Here is a 17698-nt window from a genome sequence, read left to right on the forward strand (position 1 = left end):
GTAGCCCCACTGCTACAAGTACATAACTCTCTCTCTCTCTCTCTCTTTTTTTTTTTTCCTTTTTCCTTTTCCCTTTTTTTTTTTCTTTTTTCCCCTCATCCCCCTTCCTGCGCCTCATAGTATGGTGTACGCCACGCCGCGTCGGCCAGCGTGGGGCTTTTGCTTAGTTCACAGTCCAGAGAGGTGGCTGCTGCATTAAAAACCTTCAGTATTTCAACAAAAACTTACTGTTATTATTTGGAGTTTCCCCCCCAAGTCAGACCTGTTCAAATGGAACCGTTTCACATTGCTGACAATTATAAATGTTAAGTTGTGCGGACGCAGCAGCGTCCGCACGGTTTTGGATTTCTGTATAAAGTCCAGGGAAAATTCTGCCAGAAATTACATAGCCCAGCTCACAGTCCCAGTGCATTGCTGTAAGAAGTCTCTGAATTCAAAGTCTTTAGGCGCAGAGTGTCCGATTCGCGCTCAGCGGCTCCGGATTTATCTGGGCCGAGGGCGTGCCGGTTACGCCCCCTTCCCATGAGTTCCTGGGAGCCCCAAAAGTAAAAACCGAATACCTCTGGGTTTGGAGTCACAGAAGATGGCGCCTGCCACATGGGTGCCGCCAGGCCGCCGCTTTCCGTGCAGGAAGACAGGGTGGGGAGGAAAAAAATCCACCCCCGGCAGCACAGAGTTGTAGCCCAGTTTGGTGTCCCAGTGCATCGCTATCGGATGCTGCGCTGGATGCCCGAATGTGTTACATCTCTGGAATCAAAGTCTTTAGGTGCAGAGGGTCTGTTTTTATGGGTTCATGTATATGTATGTCTTCTTTGGCAAGTGTTTAGCTGTTTGCATTTTTTTGTTTTTAATTAAAGTTTGTTTTATTGTTGCATTTGTGTATTCTTTATTTTATTAAATACTAGTGCTTTGTCAGATATATAGTGTGCAGATATTTTCTCATTTAATAGGATATATTTTTGTTCAAATGAAGTTTTTTGTTATGTAGAGGTATTTAGTTGATATAATCCCATTTATTTTTTACCTTTTTTTCTTTACTGTTTTCTCTTATGTTAATATCATTAAAAATTGTCTTTTCTTTTTTATGGTTTCTAGTACCTTATATTCTGTCTCCCAGTATCTTAAATTGTGGACCATGATCCTATATGGGATTATTCAGTTGAATGTGGGGGTTACAAAAAATTAGCAATAGTTAGAGGTTTCTGAATATGCAACAGCCAAAAGATAATCCAGAATCAAGTGCATAGTGAATATGAGATGTTTCTGGCAGTGCTTTTCTGTGTTGCATTTCTCAAGCAAAATCTGAAGTACAAAAAAATTTTAAGAAGTTCTGATCTTAAGGGGCAGTAGTGACAGTATTTTGTGTAGGGTGCTTGCCATGCACACGCCAACCCAGGTTTGGTGGTTGGCACAATGTATGAATCTCCAAGCTCCTTCGGAAGTGATCCCTGAGCACAGAGCTAGGAATAAGCCCAGACCTCTGCTGTGTGTGGCCCTCAAAACCAAGAAAAATAGGAAAGAAGCTCTGTTCTAGTTCACTAATTTGATTTATAGCTTGTGCCATTCAGCTGCTGAGCACCTTTATAGAATTTTTAAGCTTTCTGACTCTGTTTTTCACTTTGAGTTGTTTGAATTTTCTTAATTTGTTCATGTCCTTGCTGAAGTTACTTTCCATTGATTTCCACATTTCAGTGAGCATCATTTGGATTGTTGCTTTGGTCTTCAAGAGGTTTACACAGCTCTGTTATCATGGAGTTTTTACCAGACTTTTGTCTAGATCAGTCATTCTTTTTTCTTTTAAGTGGGTCATACTACTTATCTGGAGTGAGCTGGTTTAATGGGGGGAGGGAGGGTGCTAGTGGCCTCTGGTGCATTTGGGAAGCATTAAGAAGGGTAGAGGTTTTTTTCCCTCTCTGTTTACTAATAAAATGTAGATTTCCAGGAGATGGCTGACTTTCTTTCTTTCTTTCTTTCTTTCTTTCTTTCTTTCTTTCTTTCTTTCTTTCTTTCTTTCTTTCTTTCTTTCTTTCTTTCTTTCTTTCTTTCTTTCCTTTCTTTCTTTCTTTCTTTCTTTCTTTCTTTCTTTCTTTCTTTCTTTCTTTCTTTCTTTCTTTCTTTCTTTCTTTCTTTCTTTCTTTCTTTCTTTCTTTCTTTCTTTCCCCCCTGAAAAGGTGATGGTAGAACAGATAAATTTGGGAACTTATGGTTACAAATCCATCTATGCAAGTTCTTGTTTCCTTATTATCTGGTCAGTGAGAACCTGGATCCAGGTGACCAAGAGTTCGAAGTCCTTAAGTGACTGGCAATGGCTTGACTGGTTCAGTTTGAGCTGAATCAGTGACTGGTTCAGTTTGAGCATATTTGTATGCACGTGGAAGGTTTGCTGTTGTAATATCAGTTGTAGCACCAAGATTGATTTGGCCTGGGTAGCAACTAGGTTCTTCCTACTGCAAATGTTTGTGACATTGACTGTGGCAGCAAGGTCAAGAAGCCTTGGATGGCGAACATGGGTTTGCAGTGTCAAGTGCCTGTCATCTACAGAGGTATCATGATCATCCAGACGTTGGCAGCAGTCAGGGTTTCATATAGTCTCCAATGCCTGGCACCAGTTTTGGTGCTGACATTGACCAAGCCCCATTGGCAACATGGGTACGTTCTCCAGTTCCTGGCACTACCTGTAATGTTTCAGTCCTACAGCTCTGTGTATCTGTGGGAGTTGGTGGGGAGTTTTTCTCATTTTTAAAAAATTGTCTTTTGCCTTTGTCACAATGCTGGTTACAACACACATTGTTCTGGTGCTTAACACATATTTGTTGTGGTGGTATTCGGGAGTTGATGGTTCAGTTTGTGACACTCATACACTCAGTTGTGGTGCTTGCTTGTGAGGGGTTTCATTCTGCTTGCATATTCATTTTTTAGTTGGCAGTGCTTGCGGTAGGTCACACCCCTTAGGTTGCAGTTTATGCTCATATTTGGCTATAATGTGATCAGAAATTGCCCATGGTACCAGGGATCATAGATAGCACACTACCAGACACAAATAGTGGAGCTATTGGAACCATCATCACAGTCAATGAGGTGGTAATAAGGAGGTTCTTACGTAACGCTTTCAGAGCAAGTACTCCAAAGCATTGGGAATCACAAAGGCCCCAGAAGTCATATCACATGATAACTGGCTCCTTACTTTCAGTCTGTTAACATGGGTAGTGGTTCCCATATTGGGTCATCTCCCAATTGTTTTGCTTTCAACAACATTGATAGAGGTCACCAAAATGACAATGACAATCTTATATCTGGATTTTCATTTTCAAAACTTTTCATATATACAGAATGTGGGGGTCCTTTGTGATGATCTTTTATTTAGCATAATGTTTTAAAGTTCTGTGTTTTAGCTTCTGTGTTTTAGCTTCTATTGTTTCTTCTTATTTCTGAACGATCTGTTATATGAATATAGCATTATTTTTTTATTGATCCGGTTTTCAGCACTTTATCATTCCCACTTTTTTGACTACTGTAAATATTGTAGAGTCCAGACATGCGATTTGGTGGTAGAACTGTCTTGCTGTATGAGAACTTGTGTTAAATTTCCTGCACTACACACACAATAATGACAAATTTTTAACAAATAAACTTGCTGTTGAATACTCATAATGTTTTAGTTTTCGAAAGGTTAGACCTTTTCAAGTCAGGTTTACTTGTATATCTCACGTCATTACTTGAGAATAATCAGTTATTGTTTAGATTTGAAGTAAACTTAAAATGGTTTTGTTCTAAGGGATATAGATTGGATTGATCTGATCACTCTTCCACTTTAATATCAACTTAATTTACCTATTAAAAATTTCTTACTAGATATTTAGTGCTTGAAAAACTGAAGAAAGAAGAAGCTGACCGAATTCATATATTCAGTTCCTTTTTCTATAAACGTCTTAATCAGAGAGAAAGGAGAAATCTTCATGAAACAACTAATCTATCGTAAGTTAAGCCCTTTGAAAATATTGATGGGTGTAGTAAATCACATACAGTAGTAAAAATCACTTCTATAAAGACATTACAGTTTTTATAAAATTAATTTATAATCTAAATATTTTTAAATACTTGGAATTAAAAATTTAGGTCTAATATCTAAATGAGTATCTGATTCCTTTAATGGTTAAAAAAGCTACATGGATACTTTTAAATAAAGATGCTCAGTTTATCTTGTATGTTGCCATCCATATTTAAGAATATCTGAAGCTTAGGTAGAGTATGGCAGGTAAGGGCCTTGCAAGTAACTAACATAACATTTGCTTTTGATCCCAGAACCCTGTTTGGTCTCCTAAGCCCTGACAGGAGTGACCGCTAAGTGCAGAGTCAGGAATAAGCCCTGATCACTGCCAGGTGTGGCCCCCAAACAAAACAGCAATAATAAAAATTGTGAATCTTTACTTTAAATGCATTCTTTGTATAACTCTTCAACCACCTAAATTATTTGTATTTTAATTCCTCTCCCTTGTGGGACCATTACTGGCCCTTGGTTTTGACCAGTGCATAGTTTCTCTTGCTTATTTGATATAAGTAAACAATGCTCACTTTCTTTGATCTCAGCTATCATAGTTAATGGTCTGTTCTCATGGTTGATAGAACTATTTCTGCATTGCTAAAAATAGATCGGTTTCACTCTAGTTTTTGAATAATCAAAACACAATATTTCGGCCCTCCATATTTAGTACTGGGCATTTTCATACCTTTTTAGCTTCACCTTTGATGTTGTTTTCTTCCCCCAAGCAGCTCAATCCTTTATTTCAACGGTTGGATCTTTTATTATGTTCATCTTCAGGCTCACTAAAAGGGTTCCTGATATTCAATCAGGCTCTGGATTCAGTTCCCAAGGCTGGGGGTGGGTGGAGAGAATACACACAAATCTCCTAATTTGAACATTGCCACATGTAAACTGAATTGTAAACATTAAAGAAACTTGACAGTTTATTGCTTGTATTACAGGATACAGCAAAAGCGACATGGGAGAGTAAAAACATGGACACGACATGTAGATATTTTTGAGAAGGATTTTATTTTTGTACCCCTCAATGAAGCGTGAGTAAAAATTATCTTTAAATCTGGAGGCAGTATTTTAAAAATGTACTCAAGAAGTGAAGAGCATATACTTTCATAACTTTTCTGAAATGTTTTACATTTACTTATAATTACTGTTTATTTCATGAAAACTTGATTTTCTTTTGAGATACATGAAAACATTAAATTTTATAAACTGGTTAATGTTTTTGTTTTCTTGGTCAGTGTGAAAAATCTTTTTTTTTTTTAAATTATGCTTACTGTCTAGCAAACATTCTGTAAGAAAAAATACACTCTAATAGGGGCCAGAGAGATAGTACAGTGATTACAGTGCATGCCAGAGTTCAATCCCCAACATTCCATATAGTCACTCAATCGCCACCTGGAGTAATTCTTGAGTTATAGAGTCGGGAATAACTACTGAGCATTGCTAAGTGTACGCCCCTTCCCTCAAAAGAATACTTAAGTCGAAAGAGGATTAGGTCACAGAATTCTAATTTTTATTTTAAAACATACTTTGGCTGCCAATCAGAAAAAAAGACACCCACATTTATGCCTCATTTGTTTATAGTGAAAATTAGAGCTATTCACAGCAGAAAGGGCGTTTGCCTTGCATGCAGCCGACCCGGGTTCGATTTCCAGCATCCCATATGGTCCCCCGCGCACCGCCAGGAGTAACCCCTGAGCATCGCCAGGTGTGACCCAAAAAGAAAAAAAGAAGAAAATTAGAGCTATTTTCTAGGTTAATTTCATCCAGTGTCTAAATAGACATTGATGTGCAGAGTTGTGTTATTATGCTGTTAAACTGAGGGGATTTTGGTGCTCCCTCCCCTCAATTGAAGTAACATTGCATTATAACATTATATATGTTTCAGGCATCTGAATACTTTGTTGAAAATCATCATGTGTATAAAGGCATGTATACGACATTAACTACATCAGCTAAAGAATCTGTATTTTGCTGTGGTTTTCTTGCTCTCCAGATCAGACTCTCTCCCTCTTCCCTCATCCCCACTCCCACCCCGCCATGCACTGCAGTTGAACAACCTAGGTTTATTAATAGCATCTTGGGAAAACACAGTTACGGCCAACCATAAAGTGTCTCAGTAAATGAGTGTTTGAAAGAACTTGAAATTCAGAGGGCTTTGGTTTGGTGATTTGGGGGACAAACTAGGGGAGCAGGGTTTTTTGCTTTCATTAAGAAATAGCAGTTATTCAGCAAGTAAGTTATATGGTATTTTGTGGGTTGCATTGTGCCCTTATGTTTGTCTCTGCTTGGACAAATTATACAACGGCCTTGCTTTGTCTCTTTTTATCATGATTGTAGAGTAACCTTGTCTGAAGTTGATATTTTGTGAGATTGTATGTTTTATAATCCTAGCTCTGCCAGACTATCTTCTAAATGTACTCTTTTCTCTCTCCCCCCCTTATTTCCTTTCTTTCTTGAAAAAAAGATTCATCATATGATATAAACAAATTCTATATAAAATCATGTTTCAGTCATAAGATATCATATTCTATTTGCCTAGCCAAAAAGGCTAGATCAAAATATTGCTATGGATATATAAGTATATTAAAATGTATATTTTATCTTAATAAGCTTAAAGCTAAGGTTAAAATCTCACATTGGGAGTACAGCACAGAAGGTAAGGGTGTTTGCCTTGCATGTGGCCAATCCAGATTCAATCCCTGGCACCCCATAAGGTCCCCGATCCAGCCAGGAATAATATTTGAGTGCAGAGACAGAAGTAACCCCTGAGCACCACTGGGTATCATACCCAAACCATACACACCTGGCATTCCTTCTCCCTCAGGTGGGGGGGTTCCTTTCTGCCTCTCTTGAAAGTAAGGTTTCTTGACACTAATTTGTCATCAAAGTAATGTGAGTTGCTTAGTAGGTGAAAGGGGGCTATACAAAAAGCTGTCATGGGTAAATTAAAAGTTTTTAAAAAGAAATGTAATTTTAGGAAAATATGTGGCTCCAGATTCACATACCTCTTTATCACGAGATCCCATATAGATGGAAGCTCTTATTATTTCCAACCATCTTGATATGATTGGTAGAAATGAAGATGTAGAGTAAGGGAAGTATTTTGTAAGAGACATAATGCTGTTCTGATATAGAAGGAATATTAACTTCCCAATTATGGAGGCTTGCTTTTTAAAGAAAAAATTGTTGATGATCATAATCAAGAGTGTGCTTGAGCTATTTTCTGGTCTATGAGGGCTCCTTGTTTTCTTTTTAGTGATAAAATGCAAATTATACATCACATCTTGTCAGATAAGTAGCCATATATTTTTGTCTACTTTTTTTTTTTTAGTGTTTTTCTAGTGGTTTTGGTTTTTTTTTTTTTAACCCTTAAATGTTTATAAATTGGGGCTAATAGATACTATGTGGTAAGGCATGACTCTTGCATGCAGCCACGGGGCTCGGTTCCATTGTAAATGTTTGCCCCATTTACAAATATTTAAGTGCTAAAAAAAAAACCAAAACCACTAGAAAAAAACTTAAAAAAAAAAAAAGTAGACAAAAATATGGCTACTTATCACCTATGATACCTCCGGCATCCCCAAATGATTCTGAACACAGCCAGTTGTACACCCTGAGTACAGCTGGATGTGACTCAAAAAACAAAAATGAATTAGTAAAAATTAAAACCTTTTTTGTTAAAAATTGTCTCAGGAGTTGACAAAAGTTTGACAGTTGAATAATTCATATGAAGTAAAATCAGCTTGTTTTTTTAGCCTCTCTCCCCACTTTCCCCACTGCTTATTTATATAACTACAGTTCAGGAGGAGTAAAACAAAACTCTTTCTCACGAGTTTAATGTGATCACTTATGTATCTGGTTCAGTTTTCTTCTTTCAGGTTGGTGGAAAATTCTGTAAAATAAATTTTAGGTGAATGAAATTAATGTAACTTCATTAATGGCTCATTCATACTTTGTCAGCTAAAAAATGCTTAAAATGCAGGATTTCTTAATTTTTTTCTAGTCACGCCCTCTATTTGCAGGAAAAATTTTTATGCAACCTTGAGTACATAGAAATACAAATTAACCATTACTGATAATTGTAAATTTATTTTAGAATGACCCCCACATTCAGTTCTGTGACCTCAGTGACTTATGACCCACAGTAAACATGGTAGGATCTGGTTGATAGTTATAGGTTGAAAATCACTATACTTCATTGTATTTAATAATTTTTAAAACACTGTTGACATTTAACTTTCTGTAATTGAAGTGACCTACAATCAGAGAGGACTCTCGAAGTTGATGAAATGATGAAATTGATGTGCTACTTTTTGCTCTCTTAACTTGACCTAAGTCTTTAAGATAACTGAAGATTAATAAGAAAAGGGAGGGCTGGAGAAAGAGTGCAACAGTCTGGAGTACATGCTGTGCATGCAACGGCCTAGGGTAAATCCCTGGCACCTAATGGTTCACTATCACTGCTCAGTACCACTGCTGAGGGGTGTCCAAATCAAACGTTCCATAGAGGAATAGAGAAATAGTTCTCCATTTGGCTTTAGCAGTACCAAGGGTGAAGCCAGCCTTCTGTGACTTCTACTTATGCTGTTCAATGAAGAGATAGTACTGTTAACTTGGTATTCTTGTTATTCAACATTTTGCATAAATGAGAATAAAATAATCTTTGTGTCAAGATACTTATTTTTTCATTTAAAAATATCTTTTGATCACTATATGAAAAATTTTATTTAATTAGTAAATTCTCTTTACATTTATAGCCTTACACATAACATTATGTCTCGCAAATAGTAAGGCTTTAATAAAATTCTTTGTTGGATTTATATTCTCCTGTTGGGAACTACACTACTATTATCATGAATATCCACCTAATAGTTGAAATTTTATTTATTTTGTGGTTACGCTTAGATTATATACATTATTTCATTTTAGTGTACTTAACATTCCATTGTAATATGAGAAAAAAGATTATTTGATATTTTAATTTTTATTTCTATCTTACTAAAAAGAAAAACAAGGTAAAAAACATAGTGTATTTACAATATTTAACATATTTTCAAAATTATATGACCTAATTAACCTTCAGGAGGCATTTTAATTCTGAGGCTAGATAGGTGTTTGTTTTTTTTTTGTCTTTTGACATAAATAGTGCAATGAAAAAGTGAATGAAAATGATCGATTACAGTGATGTAATTTAATTTACATTTTATTAAACTGTCTGTAAAAATAAGGAATTTTTCAAATGTCAGAAAAGGTACAAAGGATTGTTTGCAGATTGAATATAGGCTACATAATTCAACAAAATTTAATGTTATTTTTGAGTAGACATTATATTCTGTTAATGAATTAGTGATCATATAAATAAATGGATTAACCTGAGAACTGAAAATGGGCATTTTTAATAAATTTGTTCACAGAAGCTCAAAAGACATTTCAACTGATAATATATTGCCAAATATAATAAATTTTTCTAATATATTCAGTAGTTTCATTTGTTTTTTACAGTGCACACTGGTTTTTGGCTGTTGTTTGTTTCCCTGGTTTGGAAAAACCAAAGTATGAACCTAATCCTCATTACCATGAAAATACAGTCATGCAAAAGTGTTCAACTGTAGAGGACAGTTGTATTTCTTCTCCTTCAGCCAGTGAAATGGACAGTTGTTCACAAAACTCTTCTACCAAGCCTGTAATTAAGAAGATGTTAAGCAGAAAGCATTGCATAGCTGTAATTGATTCAAGTGCTGAACAGGAAGAAAGTGACACTCGTTATCGGAGAAACATATGCAGTGTGAAATGTAGTCTGAAAAAAATAAATCATACTGCAAGTGAAAATGAAGAATCGAATAAAGGAGAATCTGCATGCCAGAAAGTTGTTGATAGGACTAAAAATGAGAATGGCCTACAGAGTGAATATTTAAGTTCTGTGCACCATACAGGTATGTCTCTAAATGTTTTGAAAGAATCAAGGAATTCAGCATAAGTTGAATTTGTTTAAATAGGATTAAGATTTCAGAGTACATCTTTTTAAAGTCAGGTAGTTGAGGTATGACTTAAATATTTAGTTGTTTTAGAAGAATAGCTCATTGAGCTTTGATCCATATATACATACATATCATTACCGCAGGCAAGACCTAGAACTTTTTAATCAATCAAAAAAATTTCCATGTGTCCCCTTTGCAATAAGTTCTCCCCCCCACCTCTGCAAAGAGGGCATTTAAATAAAATTACAGTAAAGAATATATATTTTTCTGTTTATAAGAATTTTGATTTATTTTAGTTCATAGGAAAATTACTATTCAGCATAGCAGTAGTTGCAGTCTTAGACTTGTAAGGTGAATTAGTTCAATCTTCTCAATTTACAGATGGGCAAATAAAGATCAAGTGGCCAGAGGCAGAAATTAAAGCTTTTTCCTCCAAAATAGTTGTTGACATTCAAATTCAAGGTTAGTTCCTTATTCTTCATTGTTCTCAAAGGGAAGTGGGTCACCCTGATCCAAGAACTGTTTTTTAATTTCTTTTCAATTCTAGTAAATTGTTATTTATCCCGGCTGGAATCAGTTATATATTTCTAGCACTTGTAATAAAAATGTAAGGTCTGTGTTTTAATACTTAAATGTCATATCAAATAAGTATATATTTTTTCCAACCTCAGAGTAAAATACTCAATAAAACCCATAGCTCATTAATAGTATTTACTTCCAAATTTATTAAAATAACTATAATTAGATGTAATACATTTTATATGGAGGAAGAAGTCAATATAAGGAATATATGAAGTAGTGAATTTAGAAAGAACTTACGAAAACTTACTAATACTTAATGTAACTCGATAAATTCATGAACTTCTCTTTTAATCAGAAACTGCTGCTTAATGCTTTTAAAAATATTTGACACATGAAGCTACATAAAGCTGAAATTAATCTGAATTATTGATTCTTGTGTCCCTTAGGAAGCAGTAGTGGGAAAATTAGGAGATTCAGAATAAAAATAAAAACACCAAAAGTAAATAGTACCATTTTAGCTCTGTTTATAGTCTAGTTATCTAGGAGATGGAATAGAGGTAGTCAGAGTAGGCAACTATCACTGCCTGTATATATATATATGTTTTTCTCTTTTCTCCCGGTTTTATAATTTTAAAGCTTGAGCAGGGGAGGGGAGAGTAAAAATGTGGTGAATAGCCATTTCTCTAGATTAAATACCAGTTCAGGGACTCTACTGACTTAAATTATTATATCATTGTGCATTGTTTCTCATTTTTTAAAAACAAAGTCCCATCAGTAAAAGCATGTGAAAAATACTGCACATTATTAATAGTAAAATATTAGACAGCAGTGAGATTCCACATCAACATGGCTTGAATCAAAAATTTAGCAAGTGCTAGCAAGGATATGGAGAAAATGGTTGGAATGTAAAATGGTACAGTTTGATAATGCAAGAAGTTAAACATAATTTTATCTTATGATCTAGGAGTTCCACTCCTAGAAATATACCAGGAGAAGTAACTGGAGTATGAGTATTTATAGTAATATTATACATAATAGCAAAAGATAAAACCAACCTATTTCAGTGTTTAACTGACAAATGAATAATCAAAATATGCTGTATACACCCAAAGGAATGTGAAGTCTTTACAAAGAAATACTCTATGTACCACAATGTTGATGATTCTTGAAAACATAAGTGAAAGTAATCACAGAAAGACGACATGTATCTGATTTCATTTGTATGAAAATGTCCTAAAGAGGGGCTAGAGCAATAATAGCACAGCAAGTAGAGCGTTTGCCCTTGGCCGACCCAGGTTCGATTCCCAGCATCCCATATGGTCCCCTGAGCACTGCCAGGGGTAATTCCTGTGTGCAGGGCCAGGAGTAACCCCTGTGCATCGCCGAGTATAACCCAAAAAGCAAAAAAAAAAAAAGAAAGATTTGTTTCTTTCTTTTTACTTATGTCCTAAAGAGAAATAACTAGTGTCTTCTTAGAGCTAATGGTGAATGAAGTTCAATGAATGTGTGCAAAGGGGAGTGAAAATAAATTAAAGAATTTAGGGCCCTTATTTTTGGTGCCTGGGATCAAACCCAATAACACATGTGTGCAAATCCTGTGCTCTGCCACTGAGCTACTTCTTCCACCCCAGTAGTCAGGTTTCCTTTTTTTCCCTTTTAAATAAGTCTTCTAAACTATATTGAGGTGTAACTGATGCATAAACATACAAATCTAAGATGCACAAACGTTCCATTTTAACGCTTAAAAGCAGGCCCCAACCCATAGTACAGTTGGTAGGGTGTTTGCCTTGGATGTTGTCAACCCAGATTCAATCCCCAGCATCCCATATGGTCCCCAGCACCGGTCCCCAGCACCTCCAGAATTAATTCCTGAGGGCAGGCAGCCAGGAGTAACCCCTGAGCATTGCTGGGTGTGGCACAAAAAGCAAAAAAATAAGGCAGTTGGAGGGGATGTTTTCAAGTTGACACTGGTGATAGTTGTATACATATGTAAATATGCTAAGAACCTCTGAATTGTATGCTTCAAATAGGTATATTATCTCCATAAAATTTCTTAGGTTTCTTTTTTGTCTGTGATTTCATACAATTTAATGAGAATTCAAATTGAAAGTGAATTGAGGTGCATGATTTAAATCAAAGCAATGGAATGGATCCTAGGGATTCATGTATACAAATTTGAAATTCCTACCATTATAATAACAATAAGTCTCTCAATGAGAGACGTTACTGGTGCCCATTGAACTGTTGCTCATTAAACAAATCAATGAGCAACAGTGACAGTGACCATTCTAGTCAAATGGTAGTCATAATAGCCAGTTAAATTTAATATCCTCACAAGTACTCTTGTGGAGACCAAAAAATAATGTTTCATGTGGTTTTTCATATCTGTTTCTTTATGCATTTGTTTCTGTTTGGTTTTATTAATGTGTGTCATCTGTATCAATTGTATCTTCCTTAAGGGAAATTTTTTGGCATACATTATTTTATTGTGCTTTGCTTTAGTGCACTTCACAGATTTTGTGCTTTTTACAAGTGGTAGTTTTGGTGCAACCCAGCATTTAGCAAATCCTTTTCCTCCATTTTTCTAATAGCTTTAATATTTGTTAGAAGTTTTAGCAATAATTTTTTCAGTTATGGCTTCTTTGCATTTTAGACATGATGCTTATACACCTTACAGTATATTATAGACCTAATTTTTAATGTACTAGAAAGCAAAAATTTGTATCACACGCTATTAGCTTAATTACAGTAGTCTGGAACCAAACCCACTATATCTTTATTGTGCATATTACACTGATATTTTCTGTTCTTGATGTATATTTAAATCCACTGATGATAGTGTTACACGGCTTGAAAAATGCTACTTTAGAGAGGATATGGAAATTGCATTCTTTCATTGTATTTTCAAGGGACTACATTAGAGTACTCTGGAGATATTTTCACTGCAGAGAGGATGGTTACATATCCTCTCCTACCTAAATGATAACATTAAAATTAGGATGAGAGTATGTAAAATTTTTTTGATAGATCCCAGTAATTAATTTCTCTTTGTTCTGGGAATATAGTTTACAAGACTTAAATTAAGCATTCTAGTCATTTAAAACTAATTTTACCTGTGTAACACAAGTGTTCACTACTGATGTCAGGTAATTTGCTGTAGCAAAGATGTGGAATTGTATATTATCACAGAGATTAGATTTAAGATCACCTCTAAGAAAATGATGTATGGTATCACTATTTTATTTGCTCTGTTTTCAGATGGACACCATATGGAATAGTTGCCTCACTTTGGTACATGGAAAATGTGTTTATTTAAACCCTAATTTCACACATAAGCATCTTTAGATTTTTCTTAGAGTAATAAAAGCTTTCAGACTGGGACTGATTAAGAGAATATCTGATTTAGTTTTAAACCTTTAAAATTACATGGGGTCTTTGTTTACTGAGTAATTGAAGGACTTGAATTGCTTTTTTGGGGAATGCATAAATGTAGTTCAGGCTTATATATATTTGATACATTCTATAGATGAGAATTATTTGAAAATACAATAAGGTCTAATGATTTTAATGACCTAATTTTAAATCGCCTGAGTTTGGACAAATTATATTCAAAAAGGTAGTTTTATTTCAAGCAGAACAAAGTAGTTTTCTGAAAGATAAACAGCAACTATCATTATTTGCATAACAAAAGTATTAACCGTAGTGCTTTATTATTTTTATTTTTATCACATGTGTATGTATGTATGTATGTATGTATGTGTATGTACATGTATGTATGTATATTTCAGGGAGCATATATTTTTCTCTTCCTATCTCACCTTGCAAATATTAGTAGTCTTAATTTCTTTTACTTATGCAAAAATACATTAGTCTCTCCATCACAGTGAGTTTTTAATCCCTGATCTAGGGACTGTTGATGACCTGCAGATATAAAAAGGTTGAGAATCACTGACCTGAAATAATTTGGAACCACTCTTAAAAAGTGGTTTCAAAATATTTTATTATATAGAGCATGTCAAATATTGGATATGACACGCTCTAATAAACTGTTATGATTGTTATTCAAATTTCTTGGCAAAACTTATTTTTCCATGTGAATCTTAAATTTCTTTAGATATTTTATTACCTTCTTTCAGAAAAATAATTTTTAAGGATTTAGATTATTATAACATTTTAAAATACTCATTTCTGCCTTATGTTTATTTTCATACCACCAGCACCAACATTTGGTCTGTGTTGTATTATTTTACTAAAAAGTATATAAATACAACTAGTCATGAACAAAATCTTAACAAAATTAGGGAAACTCATTCATAACTGCTACCTTAACTTGAATATTTTAGTTTTGTAATTTTATTCAAAAGCAATTTTAATTTCATTTGTGTTTAGTTTTTATTTGTATATGCTTAGAATTTTGTATACTTAGCTATTATTATTAATCACTAAAGTTAATGTTAATATCACACTATTATACATATACTATATTAATGTTTCTTATTGATACAGATGGCTTAAGCAAAATCAGACTAAACTATAGTGATGAATCAACTGATGGTAATAAGATGCTTGAAGATGAACTCATTGACTTCTCAGAAGATCAAGATAATCAGGTGAAACTTGACAGTTCTGTATTTCTGAAGTCCTGTAGGCAGCTTTTTTGTGATTTATTATGTCTTGTGGATTTATACCTTACCTCAAAAAATCAATTTAGTTTCAGTTCCTAAGTTGCCAGTATGTTCAGTTCTGTTTAAGTTTATTTTTGCTACTGTGGAATATTAACCACTTTAGAAAGTTTTGGTATAAAATGACCTTTTATATTAATTTTTTATAAAATGAATTCTCCTGACCTAACTATCCTGTCTATTCCTCTAGTCTAATTTAATATTCCAAAGGCGGATGTGGGAAATATTGCATAATGTTCAGGGTTGTTTTTTTTTAATATATTTTATCAAGGCAAGATATTTAATATGTAGATAAAACTAACATAATAACAATTCTAATTTCTTAAGGGTTTCATTTAGTCTGATATCACCAAGAATGAAGTTATATTTTTGGAACTATTTTATGACTTCACTGTAAAAGGACTTCATATTGAGGGGAAAATGTCTTTATAAAATATAAAGAATCTTCAGCAAACCATTTGATTCTCTGATTTTTCTTGTTTTTAAGACAAACTGAGTTTAGTGAAGATAGGTTTGTGCTCCACCTTTCTTCCTTGTTCATTAATTCATTTCACAAGTAAAACCTTTTTTTTTTTTTTTTGTGATGTCCTTCAGTTTGTGAGTGTGATATCAACATATACAGCCACACATAGATTACGTTCAGGGTATATAATGAGTACTTATTCCTTTGCTCCTTTGAGTAATAGCTATGTGAACTATCTAATGTAGCTGTTTCATTATTATTATTATTATTACTATTATATTCCTCTTGATTATTTCACAGATAGGATTTATTCTTTTCTCAAAGAACACATTTTAAAGGTTTGTTTATTTTATATTCAAGTTTATCTGTTGTATAAGACATAATTTCATTGGGGCTGGAATGAATAGTTTAGCAGGTAGGGAGATTTTTCCTTACATACAACTGATCTGGGTTTGATCCCGGGCATATAGTCTCCCAAGCACTGTCAGGAGTAATTCCTGAGTACTTAGGAGTAATCTCTGAGCATTTCCAGATGTGGCCCTGGCAAAAAGAAAAAAACAGAAAAGAAAAAGAAGGCCTAATGTACTAAGTTAACTCGAGTGAAGTGGATATTTGCTGTAGTCAAACTATTTCCAAAAAATTGCTTAAATATTTCTTTTTGTTATTATGTTTTAAGTTTTTGTTTTATTATTGAAGGGGTTTTTTGTTTGTTTTACACCACTCCTGGCAGGATTTGAGGAACCATAACCTGGGTCTGCCTCATCTAAGACTGCTCAGGCCCCAAATCCTTCAAATATTTCTGCTTTGCAATATCCATCATTAGCTGTTCACAACACAGCATGAGGCACAAATATCTAAATCTCAGGCGAATCTGTTTAGTAGAACATTTAACAAAGCATTTACACTTCCAGAGAGATTTAATATGGAAATGCATTTTCTTTTCTGTGTGTGGTGCTGGATTTAACTCATGACTTCAAAATTGCAAGGCAAGTAATCAACTTAGTTGACCTACATTTTTATTCACAAGTAATGGGTTTTTTTTCTTGTTTCATTTTTTGGTTTTCCTGTTTTGTTTTGTTTTTCCTGGTCATACCAGCAGTTCTCACAGGGAACCACATAAAGCTAAGGATTAAACCTGGTTTGCATGCTTCCACATTCAGAATGCTTCGGTCCTTTGAGCCATCTTTCTGGCCCAATAGTCATATTTATGTAGCTATTGGTTTCATTTTGAATGCTTGTCTTGTGTTTTTACTCTTCTTGGATTAAACCCAGAGACTCAGGCATAGCAGGCAGGCTTTCTATGACTGAAATTTGCACTAAAATTTGGGAGACTCAAAATCACAGTGAAATTGTTTTTCTGTAAGCTAGAAACCAAAGTGATGAACTATTATACAATAATTATAGCAAAATATAAATTATTTATCTTTCAACGCCTTACTTCCATTAGTGTTAGTGAAAGAACCAGTTGCTAACCTAAGAAATACAAAGCTAAGATAGGTAGAAAATGTTCTAAAAGTTACATATTTCTATCATTTTCTCTCAGCTAACAGAGTAATTTCTTAAAGTCTAAGAAAAATATGAACCAAATAACCTTCTGATTTGAAAAAATTACTATGTAAAGGCTGACCGGGTTGGTTTGGGTCTGATAAATGCACGCGCATCTCTTCCCCCACTTCCCCCATGAAGGGGGTGCCCGTCAGCATGAATTAGCTCTAGATTTACCACCATTATCCAAGTAGGAGAGGAGCGTTCAACCAAAGGAACCATAACTGATTTAAAGAGCCATTGGCAGTTTCACTGTACTGGCCTGGGTAGGATACTTGCCTTACACTTGGCCAACCCAGGTTTGATCCTTTATACTCCTTTGACCCTATGAGGAGTCACTTCTAAACACAACTAGGAGTAAGCCGTGAGCACCGTTGGATGTCCACGCCTAATAAATTAAAATTGAGAGCAGTGACATTTGACTAGAGAAGAATTAATCGTTATATGTTTATTCTAGATTGAG

General features: G+C 34.5%; 1 protein-coding gene across 3 annotated transcripts in view; it reads left to right on the forward strand.

The window, feature by feature from the left end:
• The window catches only part of SENP6 (SUMO specific peptidase 6), a 109142-nt gene that overhangs the window by 84336 nt on the left and 7108 nt on the right, over nt 1-17698 (forward strand). For 2 of the 3 annotated variants that reach the window (XM_055137234.1, XM_055137237.1), the window contains 5 exons: nt 3853-3975; nt 4984-5076; nt 9548-9978; nt 10405-10485; nt 15052-15155. In XM_055137234.1, the coding sequence (XP_054993209.1) occupies nt 3853-3975; nt 4984-5076; nt 9548-9978; nt 10405-10485; nt 15052-15155 (832 nt within the window). The remainder of the gene's footprint in view (nt 1-3852; nt 3976-4983; nt 5077-9547; nt 9979-10404; nt 10486-15051; nt 15156-17698) is intronic. The other variant, XM_055137235.1, reaches the window with a different exon arrangement.

The sequence above is a fragment of the Sorex araneus genome, chromosome 4, assembly GCF_027595985.1.
Source record: "Sorex araneus isolate mSorAra2 chromosome 4, mSorAra2.pri, whole genome shotgun sequence".
In the NCBI taxonomy this organism is placed as follows: domain Eukaryota; kingdom Metazoa; phylum Chordata; class Mammalia; order Eulipotyphla; family Soricidae; genus Sorex; species Sorex araneus.